The sequence below is a fragment of the Arvicanthis niloticus genome, chromosome 11 (assembly GCF_011762505.2).
Source record: "Arvicanthis niloticus isolate mArvNil1 chromosome 11, mArvNil1.pat.X, whole genome shotgun sequence".
NCBI classification, from domain to species: Eukaryota; Metazoa; Chordata; class Mammalia; order Rodentia; family Muridae; genus Arvicanthis; species Arvicanthis niloticus.
Window position 1 is genome coordinate 455,540 of NC_047668.1, and position 14,009 is coordinate 469,548.

General features: G+C 42.5%; 1 protein-coding gene across 14 annotated transcripts in view; it reads left to right on the forward strand.

Annotated features, from left to right (window-relative positions):
• Positions 1-14,009, forward strand: part of Nin (ninein) — a 100,473-nt gene that overhangs the window by 61,052 nt on the left and 25,412 nt on the right. For 12 of the 14 annotated variants that reach the window (XM_076941804.1, XM_076941807.1, XM_076941808.1 and 9 more), the window contains 7 exons: positions 2,179-2,317; positions 3,632-3,753; positions 5,383-5,888; positions 6,754-8,874; positions 10,082-10,207; positions 10,307-10,376; positions 12,276-12,488. In XM_076941804.1, the coding sequence (XP_076797919.1) occupies positions 2,179-2,317; positions 3,632-3,753; positions 5,383-5,888; positions 6,754-8,874; positions 10,082-10,207; positions 10,307-10,376; positions 12,276-12,488 (3,297 nt within the window). The remainder of the gene's footprint in view (positions 1-2,178; positions 2,318-3,631; positions 3,754-5,382; positions 5,889-6,753; positions 8,875-10,081; positions 10,208-10,306; positions 10,377-12,275; positions 12,489-14,009) is intronic. The other 2 variants (XM_076941811.1, XM_076941812.1) reach the window with 1 other exon arrangement.

The following is a 14,009-nucleotide window of genomic DNA, read 5'->3' on the forward strand; positions in this document are numbered from 1 at the left end:
GGTTTTTTTTTTGGTTTTTTTGGTTTTGTTTTGTTTGAGACAGGGTCTCACTATGTATCCCTGGCTGTCCTAGAACTCACTCTGTAGATCAGGCTGGCCTAGCACTCAGAGATGCACCTGCCTCTGCCCCCAAATGCTGGGTTTAAAGACATGCACCATTATCTGCCTGTTCTCTGTTTCTTAAATTAGCTCCCCAAACTTAGGAATTTGATTTTTTTTTCTTTTGCTTAAGCTGAACATACTTATTTAGCAAGGTAAGTAGAACTGAGTTCTAGTTTTAGATGCAGTTTATACTTTTGCAGAGATGAGGAAATCCTCAAGAGATGGCTTCTAGCCTGCCTTATCAGGAGCTTCCCTGCTGCCTTCATGATTAAGTTTTAGCTCTTAGGTCTAATCATGTAGTTTTTGTTTTAATTGTCTCTAAATTGAATGAACTCATCAGTAAGTTCCCCCAGGTCATCTTTTTAAAACCACTTTATATACCATACATTGTGTGTGTTCAACGTATACAGTTCCATGTCTTTAATCATACATATTCAAACAGCTAAAGAGCCCTGACCACAACACAATGTGAGTGATGTCATCACTCCAAGAAAACCCTGCTCCACTTCAGCCAGCTTCTCCTATTGTCTCCGTCCCCTTCACAGCATCATTCCCCGCCCTTCCCCGTTCATCCTGTCCTTCCTTTCCCCACCTCCACTCCCACCCCACTCCCAAGTCTCCCCCTCTTCCAATCTCTATTCCCACCTCCTCTTTATCCCTAACCCTGCCACAGGCAACCACTGGTCTATTTTCTTTCTTTCTTTTTTTTTTTTTTTTGATTTTTTTTTTATTAGATATTTTATTTACACTTTAGATGCCATCCCCTTTCCCCATCCCCCCCCTTAGAAAACCCCTATCCCATGCCCCCTTTTCCTTTTTGCATTTATACATTTTTTAAAAATAATGTTAATCATAAGCTTTATAAGTTTGGAATTGTTCAATCAGAGGTGTAACCCACTGACCAACCTAGATATAACAACTATCTTTGACTGGTGGAGATACATGAATATCTGCCTCCCTGTCTCCCCCCTCTTTCTCTCTTTCATCACCTAGCTTCTCCTCTCCTTCTTCTTCTCCTCTTCTTACTCTTTTTCTTCCTCTCAGTACTCCTCCTACCTTAGCTCCTCCTACACGTCACCCTTCCTGTTAAAATGAAACTTTTCTCTCAAAATGCAATTAGAGCTTTCTGTCTGCTAACAACTGGTCTTTTGCGAAGGGCTCCTTTCACTTGGTGATACCGTCCAGGTTCATCATGATGTTGCATGTATCTGTTTTCTGTTCCTTGCAGTGGCTGAATAAAGTCCCATCATATAGGTGTCCTACATTTTAAAATCGGTTGATAGACATTTAGGGTTTCAGGAGCTATCATGAATTATAGCTCTAAGCAGATTTTTGCGGGAACATATGCTTTATTTCTCTTGAGGTTTATACCAGGATGCATTCTGCTAGACCACAAGATAAACCAATGTTTAACTTTTAAGAACTGGCAGACCCCCTCCAAGGTTATTCCCTACCATACAAGCGTCGTCATCCACAACATTGTTATCTACAATTGTTGTCCTATCCCATTATAGATTTTTATCATTCCCCCAGTGGGTAACTGCTGAAGGTCTTATAATACACTTATTGATTGTTTGCATATCTTCTTTGATGAACATTCTGATATAGGCTTTGGCCGTTTTTAAGTTGAATTCCATAACTTTGACTTCTAATAATATTTATAAATTCTAGTTACAAGGCCCTTATCTGATACTGACCAAACTTTCCTCCAATTACATAGACTTTTTACTTTAATTTGTTTTATTTTTTTATTATGTTTATGTATTTGTCTGTGTTGTTTATGCACATGAGTACGGCCCCACAGAGGTCACAGGAAGGAATCAGATACACTGGACTGGGAGTCACAGGTGATTGTGAGCCACCTGACATGGGTGCTGGGAACCGAACTCAGATCCTGTGCGTGAGTGAGACAGGCTCTTAACTTCCAAGTTCTCTCTTCAGTGTCCATCTTTTTTTTTTTCTTTTTAACTTTCTTGGTGTCTTTTGAAGCACAGAAGCCTGTATCTGCTTTTATCCACTGTTTTTCTTGTTGCTTTCTTGGTGCCACATGTAAGACTGGTGTTTTTTAAACTCCAGCTACTACAAGACCAAGTGGATGAGCTCCAGTCTGAGCTGGAAGAATATCAGGCCCAAGGCAGAGTGCTTAGACTCCCCTTGAAGAACTCCCTGTCAGAAGAGCTCGAAGGTCACAGTGGTGGTATTGAGCCCAACCAAGGTAAACACATTTGCACACAATCTTTTTGATGTCTGCATTTGACCTAGTTTGTAGAACAGTGGCTGAGTGGAGCCCTGCACAACACTAGCATCCTGGAGTTCAGGGAGGGAGAGACTTTGGCAGTCTCATTTATTGAGCTACTTGTGGCTACTTGTGGCTGAGTTTTTCATTTGTCTTTATAAAATATATTTGTGATTCTGATATTGCTGACTTTTCTTTCCCCACCATGGCTGCCTGGTATGAAGATGGTTTGGAAGAGTTAGCCAGTCACACACCACAGAACCCATAGCTGATTTTCATAGGCTGCCTAGGCCCAATGCCTTATTTGCCTCTGTAAGAGCAGAAAGCTCATGCTTGTAGCTTTGATAAAGTGGAGGGAGGCTGTTGGGCAGGCCTGCCTGGGAGCCATCATGCAATCCCAGCTTCTTGCCTGGGTCCCGCCTCTTTCCTCAGTTTTTAATTTGAGCAAGGTTCCTGTGGGTTCTGCTGTTCCTTGTGGTGTTTTTAAGAAGGTAGCTTTTTCCTTCCCTCCCCTCTCCACTGTGGAATCACCAGATGTTCGGGAGGAGGTGTAGGGGGAATAAGCCAAATATATGAGGAGAAAGCCCAAAGCAGACCTGTCAATCCCAGTTGCTGGAACTCTGCCCATGAACATTCTCCGTCTGCCTCTGTATCTCCAAATGAAAAAAGTATTTTTTTGAGTCTCGCTGCCTTAAGAGATTTCTATCCAGCAGTAAATATAGTTGACTTTGTGCTAGCTCAGCCCTCACCTTCTGCTCATAATTTCAATTTTCCCTTAATGCTTATTGTGGGCAGTGGGAAAAGTAAACCATATGAAGGCATTGAGAATTTCCTCCCAGTTGTCTGCACCCATGTCCCTCACTTAGACACCCGTAAGTTCACAACAGTAAACCATGTGCAGTAATGAGGGATGGACTAGGGATTCTGGCCCATGAAGTTAGCCCCATAATACACAGCAGTAGGGGTGCCAGCCACTCACTTGTTCCCCTGCCATATCATCCCTCTGAATTTGTCACTGGGTAGCAGACTACCTCATGGCACACACCCATTTATCATTCAGAATGGTGGATTCAACTAAGGGTTGGCATACTGCCTGTATTTAGGAGGCTTTCCTCACCTTCTTCCTCTTGTTGTCCTAATGCTTGAAGAGAATCTTATGGGGCCTCTGTTGTTTCCAAGTGCTTCATACCTGGGAAATCAGGCTGAAAAGGATTCCTTAGTGAAGCCATGTCCCTGGCCAGATGCCAGAGTATGCCAGTGACTGCAGGCTCAGTGGGTTCTGTGTGTTTTCAGGGCCTGGTTCTGAAGAATGCAACCCACTGAATATGAGCATTGAAGCCGAGCTGGTCATAGAACAGATGAAAGAACAGCACCACAGGGACCTGTGTCACCTGAGACTGGAGCTGGAAGACAAAGTAAGTCCTGACCCTGAGTCCTGTCAGCATGTGGGCATTCCTGCCGCTCTTTCCTCACAGACCAGCACTTCCTGTGCATTTCTTCTGGAGTTCAGAGGCTGCCAGGAACCCACTTCCTCAGGCTGAGGTTGAGGCTTGTTCTTCTCCAGTCTCCAGAATGTGATATGTGCTTAGTCCCTCATATTGTAATATATTAATTATGGTCTTTTTAACTTGTTAAAAATTATCCCAATTGAAAAACAAAAACCCGGCCAGGCGGTGGTGGCGCACGCCTTTAATCCCAGCACTTGGGAGGCAGAGGCAGGCAGATTTCTGAGTTCGAGGCCAGCCTGGTCTACAGAGTGAGTTCCAGGACAGCCAGGGCTACACAGAGAAACCCTGTCTCGAAAAAAATAAAAAAACCAAAAAAAGAAAAAAAGAAAAAGAAAAACAAAAAGCCTTTCTTTTATGTAGTATCACATACTAGATTATATACAAGTTCTGATCCTTGGCCTCTCAGCCCTTCACTGTGTGGCTTCCACTCACCTTCACCATGTTTTTGGTTTTCTTTTTTTTCCTGCATGTAGTTTGTTATGTATGGTAACATATGTGTGTATGTTCATGTGTATGTATGGTTATATTGTGTTTGCATGTTTATATGTGTATGCATGGTTACATGTGTATACATGTTCATGTATATGCATGGTTACATGTGTTTTCATGGTTATGTGTGTATGCATGGTCATGTGTGTATGCATGGTTATGTATGTATGCATGGTCACATGTATATGCATATTTTCTGTATGCTTAGTTCTATGTGTATGTATGGCTATGTATGTATACATGGTTATGTGTGTATGCATGTTATGTGTATGCATGTTTACATGTGGGTGCATGGTTATGTGTATATGTATGGTTACATGTGTTTACATGGTTACATGGATATGCATGTTCATGCTGTAAATGAGAACATATGAGTGTGTAGGCTGGAGAGCAACATCCAGTATCTTCCTTGATTGGTCCCCACTAAACCCAGAGTTCCCCCATTGGTCTAGCTAGCTACCTTGCCCAGGGACCCTCTATCTCTGCCTCTCCCCTAGCATTGTCATCACAGGTAAAGAGCCATCATGCCCAGTTTATATAGATTTGGGGGATCAAGCCGAGGTCCCCTTTACTCAGTGCCACTCCCCAGCCTCTACTTTTCTTGTGCACTTGACTTTTCCTGGCTTATGAATAACTTCACTGAGCACTGATCTCCACATGTGCCCCTTTCGCCTTCCCACTCTCCTTTCCTACTACAGACTTAGGATCTTAAAATATGTAGTTTAAGTCTTCAAATGTTTCTTGAATTCTGTTAAGTTATGCAGAGTGCCATATGAAACACAAAATTGGAGAAGAAACTGTTAGTTCAGTGAGAGCCTAGAACTCACTGGCCAGGCAGCCTAGACTATTTGGTATGTTCTGAGCCAGAAAGATATCTGAAAAAAAAAAGGTGGTAAAATTACTTTAGGTAATTTTGAACTAAGTTTGCACTTTCAATCAGAGCGAGAAGATGAGAATGTCCTTTGGGACAGAAGCACTTGTTGCGCCCACATTCCTTTCCCATAGCTCAGAACCCAGTCACCCTATGGCTTCACTGTCTGGTCCTAGGTGCGCCACTATGAAAAGCAGCTGGCTGACACCAGGGTTGCCTGTGAAAAGGAGCAGGTGGCCATGAAGCAAAAGTATGAGCAAGGAGTGCACACCTTGGAGAAGCAAATCAGTGACCTTCGGAGTGAGATTGCAGACCTTCAAGGGCAGGCGGCCGTGCTGAGGGAGGCCCACCACAAGGCCAGCTGCAGGCACGAGGAGGAAAAGAAACAACTGCAAATGGTGTTTGATGAGGAAAAGACTCAGCTTCAGGAGGAGCTGCGGCAGGAGCATGAGAGGGAGCTCAAGGCCAGGCTGCAGCAGGCAGAGGAAAGCTTTCTCCAGGAGAGAGAGGGGCTCGCTCAGGCTGCTGCCTGGACTGAAGAGAAGGTGAGAGACTTGACTCGGGACCTGGAACAATCTTACCAGGAGCAGCTGAGGAGCCTGATGGAGAAGCATGCTCTTGAGAAAGAAGAGCTGAAGAAAGAGCTCTCAGAATGTCACCAAAGGGAACTCCAGGAGGGAAGGTAAGAAATCGAGGGGAACGTGAAAAACTGGGCACTGCTTCTCAGGAGTTCCTGCCAGTCAGGAATGGGGAGGGGAGGAGCAGAGCAGCCCACAGATTGAGTAGGTTCCTTAAAAATTAATCCAACCAGTTTTGTCTTGTTCACCAGGAAGTCTCCCTTGGTCATTGGAACTGTTCTGGTGTGTGTGTATTCAGGGGAGGGTGGGCAGTCAGAGGAACTATTCCTATGTGACACTGTCTTCCTGTGCTGAGATGAGGACTAGACCCTTCCTACTGCAATGCTGTTGCTTTCTGAGAAAACCCATTTATAAACTGGATTCTGGACATACTCAAATTTCCTCCCTCCTACGAAACGGCATGTTGTGTTTACTATGTGAAATCCCAGGTATAACTGAGTGATTTCAAGTTTCCCACTCTGTTTAATATGGCGCTCTTTTATTAATTAAGCAAAAACAGAAGACAGTTATTAATATGCCTGTTTTATGCAACTGAAATCCTATAGTGCCTTGTTTCATTCAAATGAAAGCATTTTTCCCAGATGAGAAGTGAGGTCACCACGTCTTTGGCCATTTTCTGTGAAATGCCAAGTTTAAGACATCCATTAAACCACATGGGTCCATTCAGGAAGCATATGAAAGGATTTGGTTTTGTAAGCTCTTGTGCTTCAGAGAAAGATAAGTCTCCAAGATTTATGGTCTCCAGAAGAAAGATCCTTCCCCCATACATGTGAATGGCATAGGAATCAGAGCATTGTAGAGTGTGGTTCCATTGTCTGCCCGGCAGCCTCCTTTTTGTATGGGAAAATGTTGGGTTTGCTTCCGGAGTTGGCAGCAGTTTCAGTAATGCTGTATGTTGACCACATTTAGGGAAAAAATGGAAACAGAGTGTAATAGAAGAGTCTCTCAGATAGAAGCCCAGTTTCAGGCTGACTGTGAGAAAGTCACTGAGCACTGTGAACAGACTCTGCAAACTCTTGAGGGTCGCTACCGCCAAGAGCTGAAGGACCTCTTGGACCAGCACCTGGAGGAGAAATCTCAGTGGGAGTTTGAGAAGGATGAGCTTGCTCAAGAGTGCACAGAAGCCCAGGAGCAGCTGAAGGAGGTGCTCCAGAGGGAGAAGGCAACCTCTCTGGCCATGAACCAGGAACAGGAGATGCTGGAGAAGACATACAAGGAACATTTGAATATTCTCAACATGGAAAGAGAGAAGCTGTTGCAAGACCTGAAAGACCTACGGAACGCATCTGAGAGCCAGCACAGCCTCCTGTCTGACCAGATAATTGAGTTAAAGAGAAGTCAGGAGAGAGAGCTGAGGGAGCAAGGGCAGGTGCTATGCCAGACAGGGGTCTCTGAACAGCTGGCTAGCCAGCAGCTTGAAAGGCTCCAGGTAGAACATGAGCAAGAGAAGCAGGAAATGATGGGCAAGCTTGCCGTCCTGGAGAGCGCCCACAGAATGAACTGTGAGAGAACAGATCAAGAGAAGGCAGAGATGAGTGCAGAAATCCGCAGGCTTCGGAATACGGTCAAGGACATGCAGCAGGCAGCCTCTCTCTTGGTGCTTCAGGGTGGCTGCCAGGCAATTGCAGGGGAGGAGGCAGAAGGAAATGGAGCCATGTCTCTGCTTCAGCAAGGGGAACAGCTGTTGGAAGAAAATGGAGATGTCCTCATCAGCCTGCAGAGAGCTCACGAGCGTGCAGTGAAGGAAAATGCAAAAATGGCTATGGAAATTTCTAGATTGCAACAGAGGCTGAAAAAGTTAGAGCCTGGGTCAGTGATCTCATCCTGTTTGGAGGAGCAGACATCTGAGATTTCTGGAAGTTCCAGGGAACAAGCAGAACCCATAATGAAACAAGGTACAACCACCAAGCACTTCCTGAGCGACCTAGGAGACCATGAGGCCCGGGACCTGGGAAGTACAGGGACAAGCTCTGTTCAGAGGCAGGAGTGTAAAACCGAGGAGTCAGAAGCTTCCCTGGAGTGCTTTTCTGAGCTTGAAAACAGTGAAGACACCAGGACTGGATCCTGTGACCTGAAGAGTCAGATCATCCAGCTTCAGGAGCAACTGACGGTCTTGCGTGCAGACTGTGAGCGGGCTTCTGAGAGGAAGCAGGACCTGCTCTTCGATATTTCTGTGCTTAAAAAGAAACTAAAGATGCTGGAGAGACTCCCTGAGGCGTCTTCCAGGTATAAGGTATTATATGAGGATGCAGCCAGAGAAAACACCTGCCTCCAGGAAGAGTTAAGACTCATAGAGACTCGCTATGAGGAGTCGCTAGACAGCAACAAAGAGCTCACCGCTGAGGTCTACAGGTTGCAAGATGAGATGAAGAAAATGGAGGAGGTGATGGAGACGTTCATCAGCCTGGAGAAGAGTTACGATGAGGTCAAACTGGAAAACGAGGAGCTCAGTGCTCTGGTGTTGAGACTTCAGGGGAAGATGGAGAAGGTACTGGAAAGGGCCACCCTGCAGGGTGACAGCTACTCCCTGTGGGGAGCTCCTTCAGAAAACCTGGAGGTCACCTCTGATGAAAAGATGTTTGAACTCCATCAGACTCCAGAAGAGTGTACACCCAAGGTCATGAGCATGCACCATGTCATAGAAGAGTGTAGACAAGAAGCCCAGTGCTGTGAACAGGGAAGCACCCGGCTCCTAGCTAGAATAAAAGCACACGAAATTGCCTGGTTCCGCAGAACAATTCAGACACATCAGGAAAAGCCTAGCGTGCAGAATCGAGTTGTCCTGGAGGGAAATGATGCTCTCCTAGGCCTCCAAGACACACATCTTCAACATGAGGCCATGATCGCAGAGTTGGAAGTGGAGAAACAAAAGCTACAGGAGCTGACTAGAAGTTTGAGAGAGCGAGTCACTACATTAGTTAAGCAAAAAGATACTCCTTCTCAAGGAGAGAAGGAGGAAGAGCTGAAGGCAATGATGCATGACTTGCAGATCACGTGCAGTGAGATGCAGCAGAAGGTTGAGCTTCTGAGGTAATGTATGTGCCTTCTAGACCTCATGGAAGCCTGCAGAGCAACTGATCACACCTAACTGCTGCTTGCCATGCCTAGAGACACTAACCTATTAGTCTTGAAGAGCAGTGTTGTAGCCACCTTCTGCTTCTGTGTGTATTAACAACTAGAGTAACCTTGTCTAGGCGGCATCCCCTTCCTCATAGCAAGTTAGTGTCATCCACGTGGAGTGTTGACTCACAAAATGGCGAGTGTCTGCTGTTTAACTTGGTTCTTAGCCCTCTTCTGGCTCTGACGTCATTTTGGAGGAATAGATACCCTTTTGCTCAATGTTAGTTACTGTCGTCATTTTAATGAAGCATGTTATATGGAATGTATTCCTCTTATGTAGTATTAACTCACTTGGTAGATAACAATGCTCTTCCTATACTAATATAGGAAACTTATTGAATGGACCATAATTTTTCCTACCATACTTGATGTATATGCCAGTGTCCTAGAAACAGTGCATTTTTGCAATAGAGTATCTGTTACCAAGGAGTTGTAATAAATGTTTGAGGATGAAGATAACGTTAACTACTTCGAAAAACTACCAACCTGACTTTGTGAACTAAGACTGCATTTCAGTATTTTAATCAAAGTTAGGTTTTTCTTTAATTTGCAAAATATTACATTGTGTCTAAAGTATCTTAGTGGTAGAAAGCAAAAGAATTCAGCTGTAAATATTGAGTTTCCTCTTCCTCAGACTACTTTAACTTCAGAATTGAGTGAGAAGAGTAAACTGAGTATTTTGGTGTGCCTGTTTTATGTGGTACATTTTCCCTGGGGACCTAAATGAAAGCTCCAACAGCTAAGTAATGTGGCTTTTGTCTGTTCAGAGCAGGGAAGACTTGAGACTGAGATAAGTGAAGCCAGTTGTTAAAAGCATCCTGCCTGCCATTGAGAAGTCAACACCCCGAGTTGGCTTTGAGTTTTGATCCCTGTCCCCACGCTCCAGGGTTTCTACCCACACCTCCCGATGTCTTTTAGTGAGATTCTCATTTTCCAAAAGTATCGAATCAATATGTTACAACTTGATTTCCAAGTAACAAGAGACTACTAATTTAAACTTCTACTTTAACTGGCATGAAATTCTTTCTATATTGGAAGTTACTAGAAAATATTTTCCAAAGATGCCAGATGACTGCCATGTTGTAACTTTTTTTAAAAAAAAATCTCTACACTTCAGATATGAATCTGAAAAGCTTCAAGAGGAAAATTCTATTTTGAGAAATGAAATTACTACTTTAAATGAAGAAGATAGCATCTCAAACCTGAAATTGGAGGAATTAAATGGATCTCAGGAAGAATTGTGGTAAGACATAGTTTAGTTAGATTTTACCAGGACTAGGAACTATTTAACGTCCAAGTTTAAAAGCTTCACTCCTGACTCATGTCTTCATTACTCCTTTAGGCAGAAAATAGAAACCATAGAACAGGAAAAGGCTTCGATTCAGAAGATGGTTGAAAAATTAAAGAAACAGGTAAGAAATACTTTAAATTCCCCAGTGATTCTTGACTCAGACATTTTCCTTTTTTTTATTTGAAATTTACAAATTGAATAATAAATAATTTATTAGAATAATATATTGAACATGATGGTAAGGTTGTAAATTTTGAGGATGACCATGGAAACCCACCTCATAGTGACTCTAAACTAGGTTCCTGCCTAGAAAGCAATATACAGTCTGTCTGCAGACCCTAAGTGTTTAATACAAGCTCTCTGTCTAGTCCATGTGGGAAGCTAATGCCTTTGAGCCTCACCTGTACTGGTTCTAGTCCTTAATGATTTTGACTTATGTCAGCGCCTATATTTTTTGATTCAAAGTGGAACATGTTATACAGAATTCACAGATACAGAATGCCAGCAGATCTGCATAGTATTTCTTAGACATGTAGCTCATTCAGATGGCTTATGCCATTCAATGCTCATTTTGTATAAATCTTACAACATATACTCAAGTATGGGAAGACTATTTAAGAACATATCTGAAATAGTCACAAGGCAAGGAAATACTTGGGAAGGAAATAGTCTTAGTATCTGAAATAGCCAAGGTAACAATATCTTGTACTATTTTAAGTAAGGGGCGGGACTCAGTTGGAAAACAGGCAACAAGGAGGCTCAAATCACAGACAGACCTGACAGAGCATACCCAAAGGCTAGCTTCCAGGTATTAGGGAAACTTGAATAGGTTAATTTTTTTTACCTACTAAACAAAAGTTAAGCATTGATATTATAATAGTAAATAAATAAATGTGTACAAATAAATAAATCTACACTGTCAAGAGTAAGCTGATAGCACCTACAGGGAGACTTTTAGGGGCCTTCTGCCAAAGCACCAACGTGTGTGTGTGTGTGTGTGTGTGTGTGTGTGTGTGTGTGTGTGTGTCCATCCTTTCTAACTCAGCAGGGCCATACTACACAAAGGAACAAACAAAAACAAATGAACCCAGAACCCAGAACCCAGAATTGCTACCATTTTATTGCTTAATAATGAAACGATAAGACAAATGTATATCTCTTATCTATGCAGGAATGGAAAACGACAATATGGGGAATCTTTTTACATAAAATGTCCTGCATTCGTTAAAATATGTAACATATGGTGACATCTAGGCACACTAGCTTGGAAAGATAACATCTATACCATATCAGGAATGGAAAAAGCAGGCTGTTAAAATATGCAATGATACTTTTTATCCTTATCTTTTTTTTTTTTTTTTTTTTTTTTTTTTTTTTTTGGCTAAAAGAAAGATGGTAGTATATATGCATAGAAAATGATCTAGTGGTATGCAGATCCAACAGTAAAGAACCAGGCACTCTGTGGCCTGAGACTAACCTGTGTCTAACTTTTTATATACTTCTGAATTGGTAGAATTTGTAATAAGGAGCATATTTTATTTTTGTATGTGTAGGTAAGAGCGAGTGTACAAAGGGAAATTAAATTTATTACAAAAAAGACATATAGTAGGCTCTTCCTTCACTGCAGTAGTTTTCAACCTGTGGGTCCTGACCCCTTTGGGGTTGAATGAGTATTTTACATGTATCACCTAAGACCATAAGAAAACACATATTTACATTATGATTCATAACAGTAGCAAAATTACAGTTATGAAGTAGCAGCGAAAATAATGTATGGTTGGGGCTCACCACCATATGAGGAACTGTAGTAAAGGGTCGTAGCATTAGGAAGGTTGAGAACCCCTGCTCCATAGGCAGAGTGGCCACGGCTAGAAGCAAGGCTGCCCTGTGGCAGAGTAGTCTCTTACAGAGATTTCTTTAAACTACACTGAGAGAGGAGAAAAGACTCTAAATTTGTGTTGTTGTTGTTAGCAAAAGTAGGGCAGCAATATTCTTTAAAACTTATTTCAATTTTAATTAGGTTTCAGATTTAAAACTCAAAAACCAACAGTTGGATTCAGAAAATATAGAACTCAGCCAAAAGAACTCCCAAAACAAGGAAGAACTGAAAACCCTTAATCAACGTCTGGCAGAGATGCTGAGCCAGAAGGACGAGCCAGGAACTTGCACCTCTGAGAAATGGGAACAAGAAAATGCAAGCCTCAAAGGAGAACTGGATCGCTACAAAGTGCAGGTCAGGTCTCCAGCCACAGTGTATGTCTGAGTGCTCTGTCTGCTTGTATAGCTGCATGCCAGAAGAGGGCCCCAGATCCCATTACAGATGGTTATGAGCTGCCATGTGGTTGCTGGGAATTGACATCAGGCCCTCTAGAAGAGCAGCCAGTGCTCTTAACCACTGGGCTCTCTCTCCAGCCCCAGATTTTCATTCTTAATCCAAAGAAATAAATGTCTTATACATAAGACTTTAGTAATTTAATCATTATTGTTCTGGCATATTACTATATACTCCAGATATATCTACTGCATGAGGGGGATAGAGTGTTCTCTCATGACAGATGGGGAGTTCAGTGAAGCAGCTGTGAACCAATTCATCTCGGCTGTGAAAAAAAATATCTTTTTTTTAAAAAGATAATTACACTCATGCCAGATATGCACAGATTTCTTGTTTGTTTGGTGCTGCCGTTGATATTTTCTAAAGTACACAGGTAACAAATATTTACTTAGCATTTACATTGTATTTCTGGAGATGAGTTAAAGTCTCTAAGTGAACTATGTAGGTTCTGTGCAAATATGGAACCAATTATAAAGGACCTTGAGCATGTGAGGATTTGGATATCTTGTAGGGGGACTGGGGGAGGTACTCCTGGAACTAATCCCTCATAAATGTCAAGAGTGTGTATGATCAGAGTGTTTTCTCAACCTGCTGGGGTTGAGATAAAGTTGTTGTTGTTGTTGTTGTTGTTGTTTTAAGCACCTGGTGTAGATATTTAGCAATAGATTCAGATTTCATAAAGTGAGAGCCCAACACTATTTATAATAAATAAAACAGTTCAGATACCAGAAAAACACATGGGGTGAGGTTGTCTTCAACCACAGAGAGAGAGCTGTCTCTGTCAGTACAAAAAGAACCTGAAATGAAGGCACTGGACTGGAGACATGCTGGAGTTTGAAGCACTGATACTCTGCACAGGACCCTTGTGTGTTTCCCAGAACACACATGACAACAGCTTCACATCCGGTGGATCTCATGACTCTTCTGTGAGGACTCCTGCATGCATGTAGTTCACATATACGCACTCAAGCACCCTCATACTCACACAAGATCAATAAACGTGAAATTTTTTTTTTTAAGTAGAAAAAAATTTAGAAACATAAGAAAAATCTGATAGCAATGTGGAAAAAAACAGGAACAAAGAAGTTTTTAAAATATATATATATAAATGACCCTCAAAGCTCTGAACTCATGTTCCAAATCAATCATAATTAGAGAAATGTAAAATAAGCAGTACTGGCATGCAATTCCTCACTTGAAAGATTGGTGTCTGTTCAGAAATACCCAGCAGCATGTTCTCCTGGCAAGACTGTGTTGGCAGACATCCTCAAACGTCGTGGTGCTGTGTGCTGCTACCATCCGTGTGGAGGTATTTTGGCACGACCTGCCATCATCCCATGTGTAGTCACCTTTTGTCCCACAGTCTCACGTCTAGGAACTTTAGCCTCAACGTATCCCTGCAACCGAGTGAAAAGTCATACA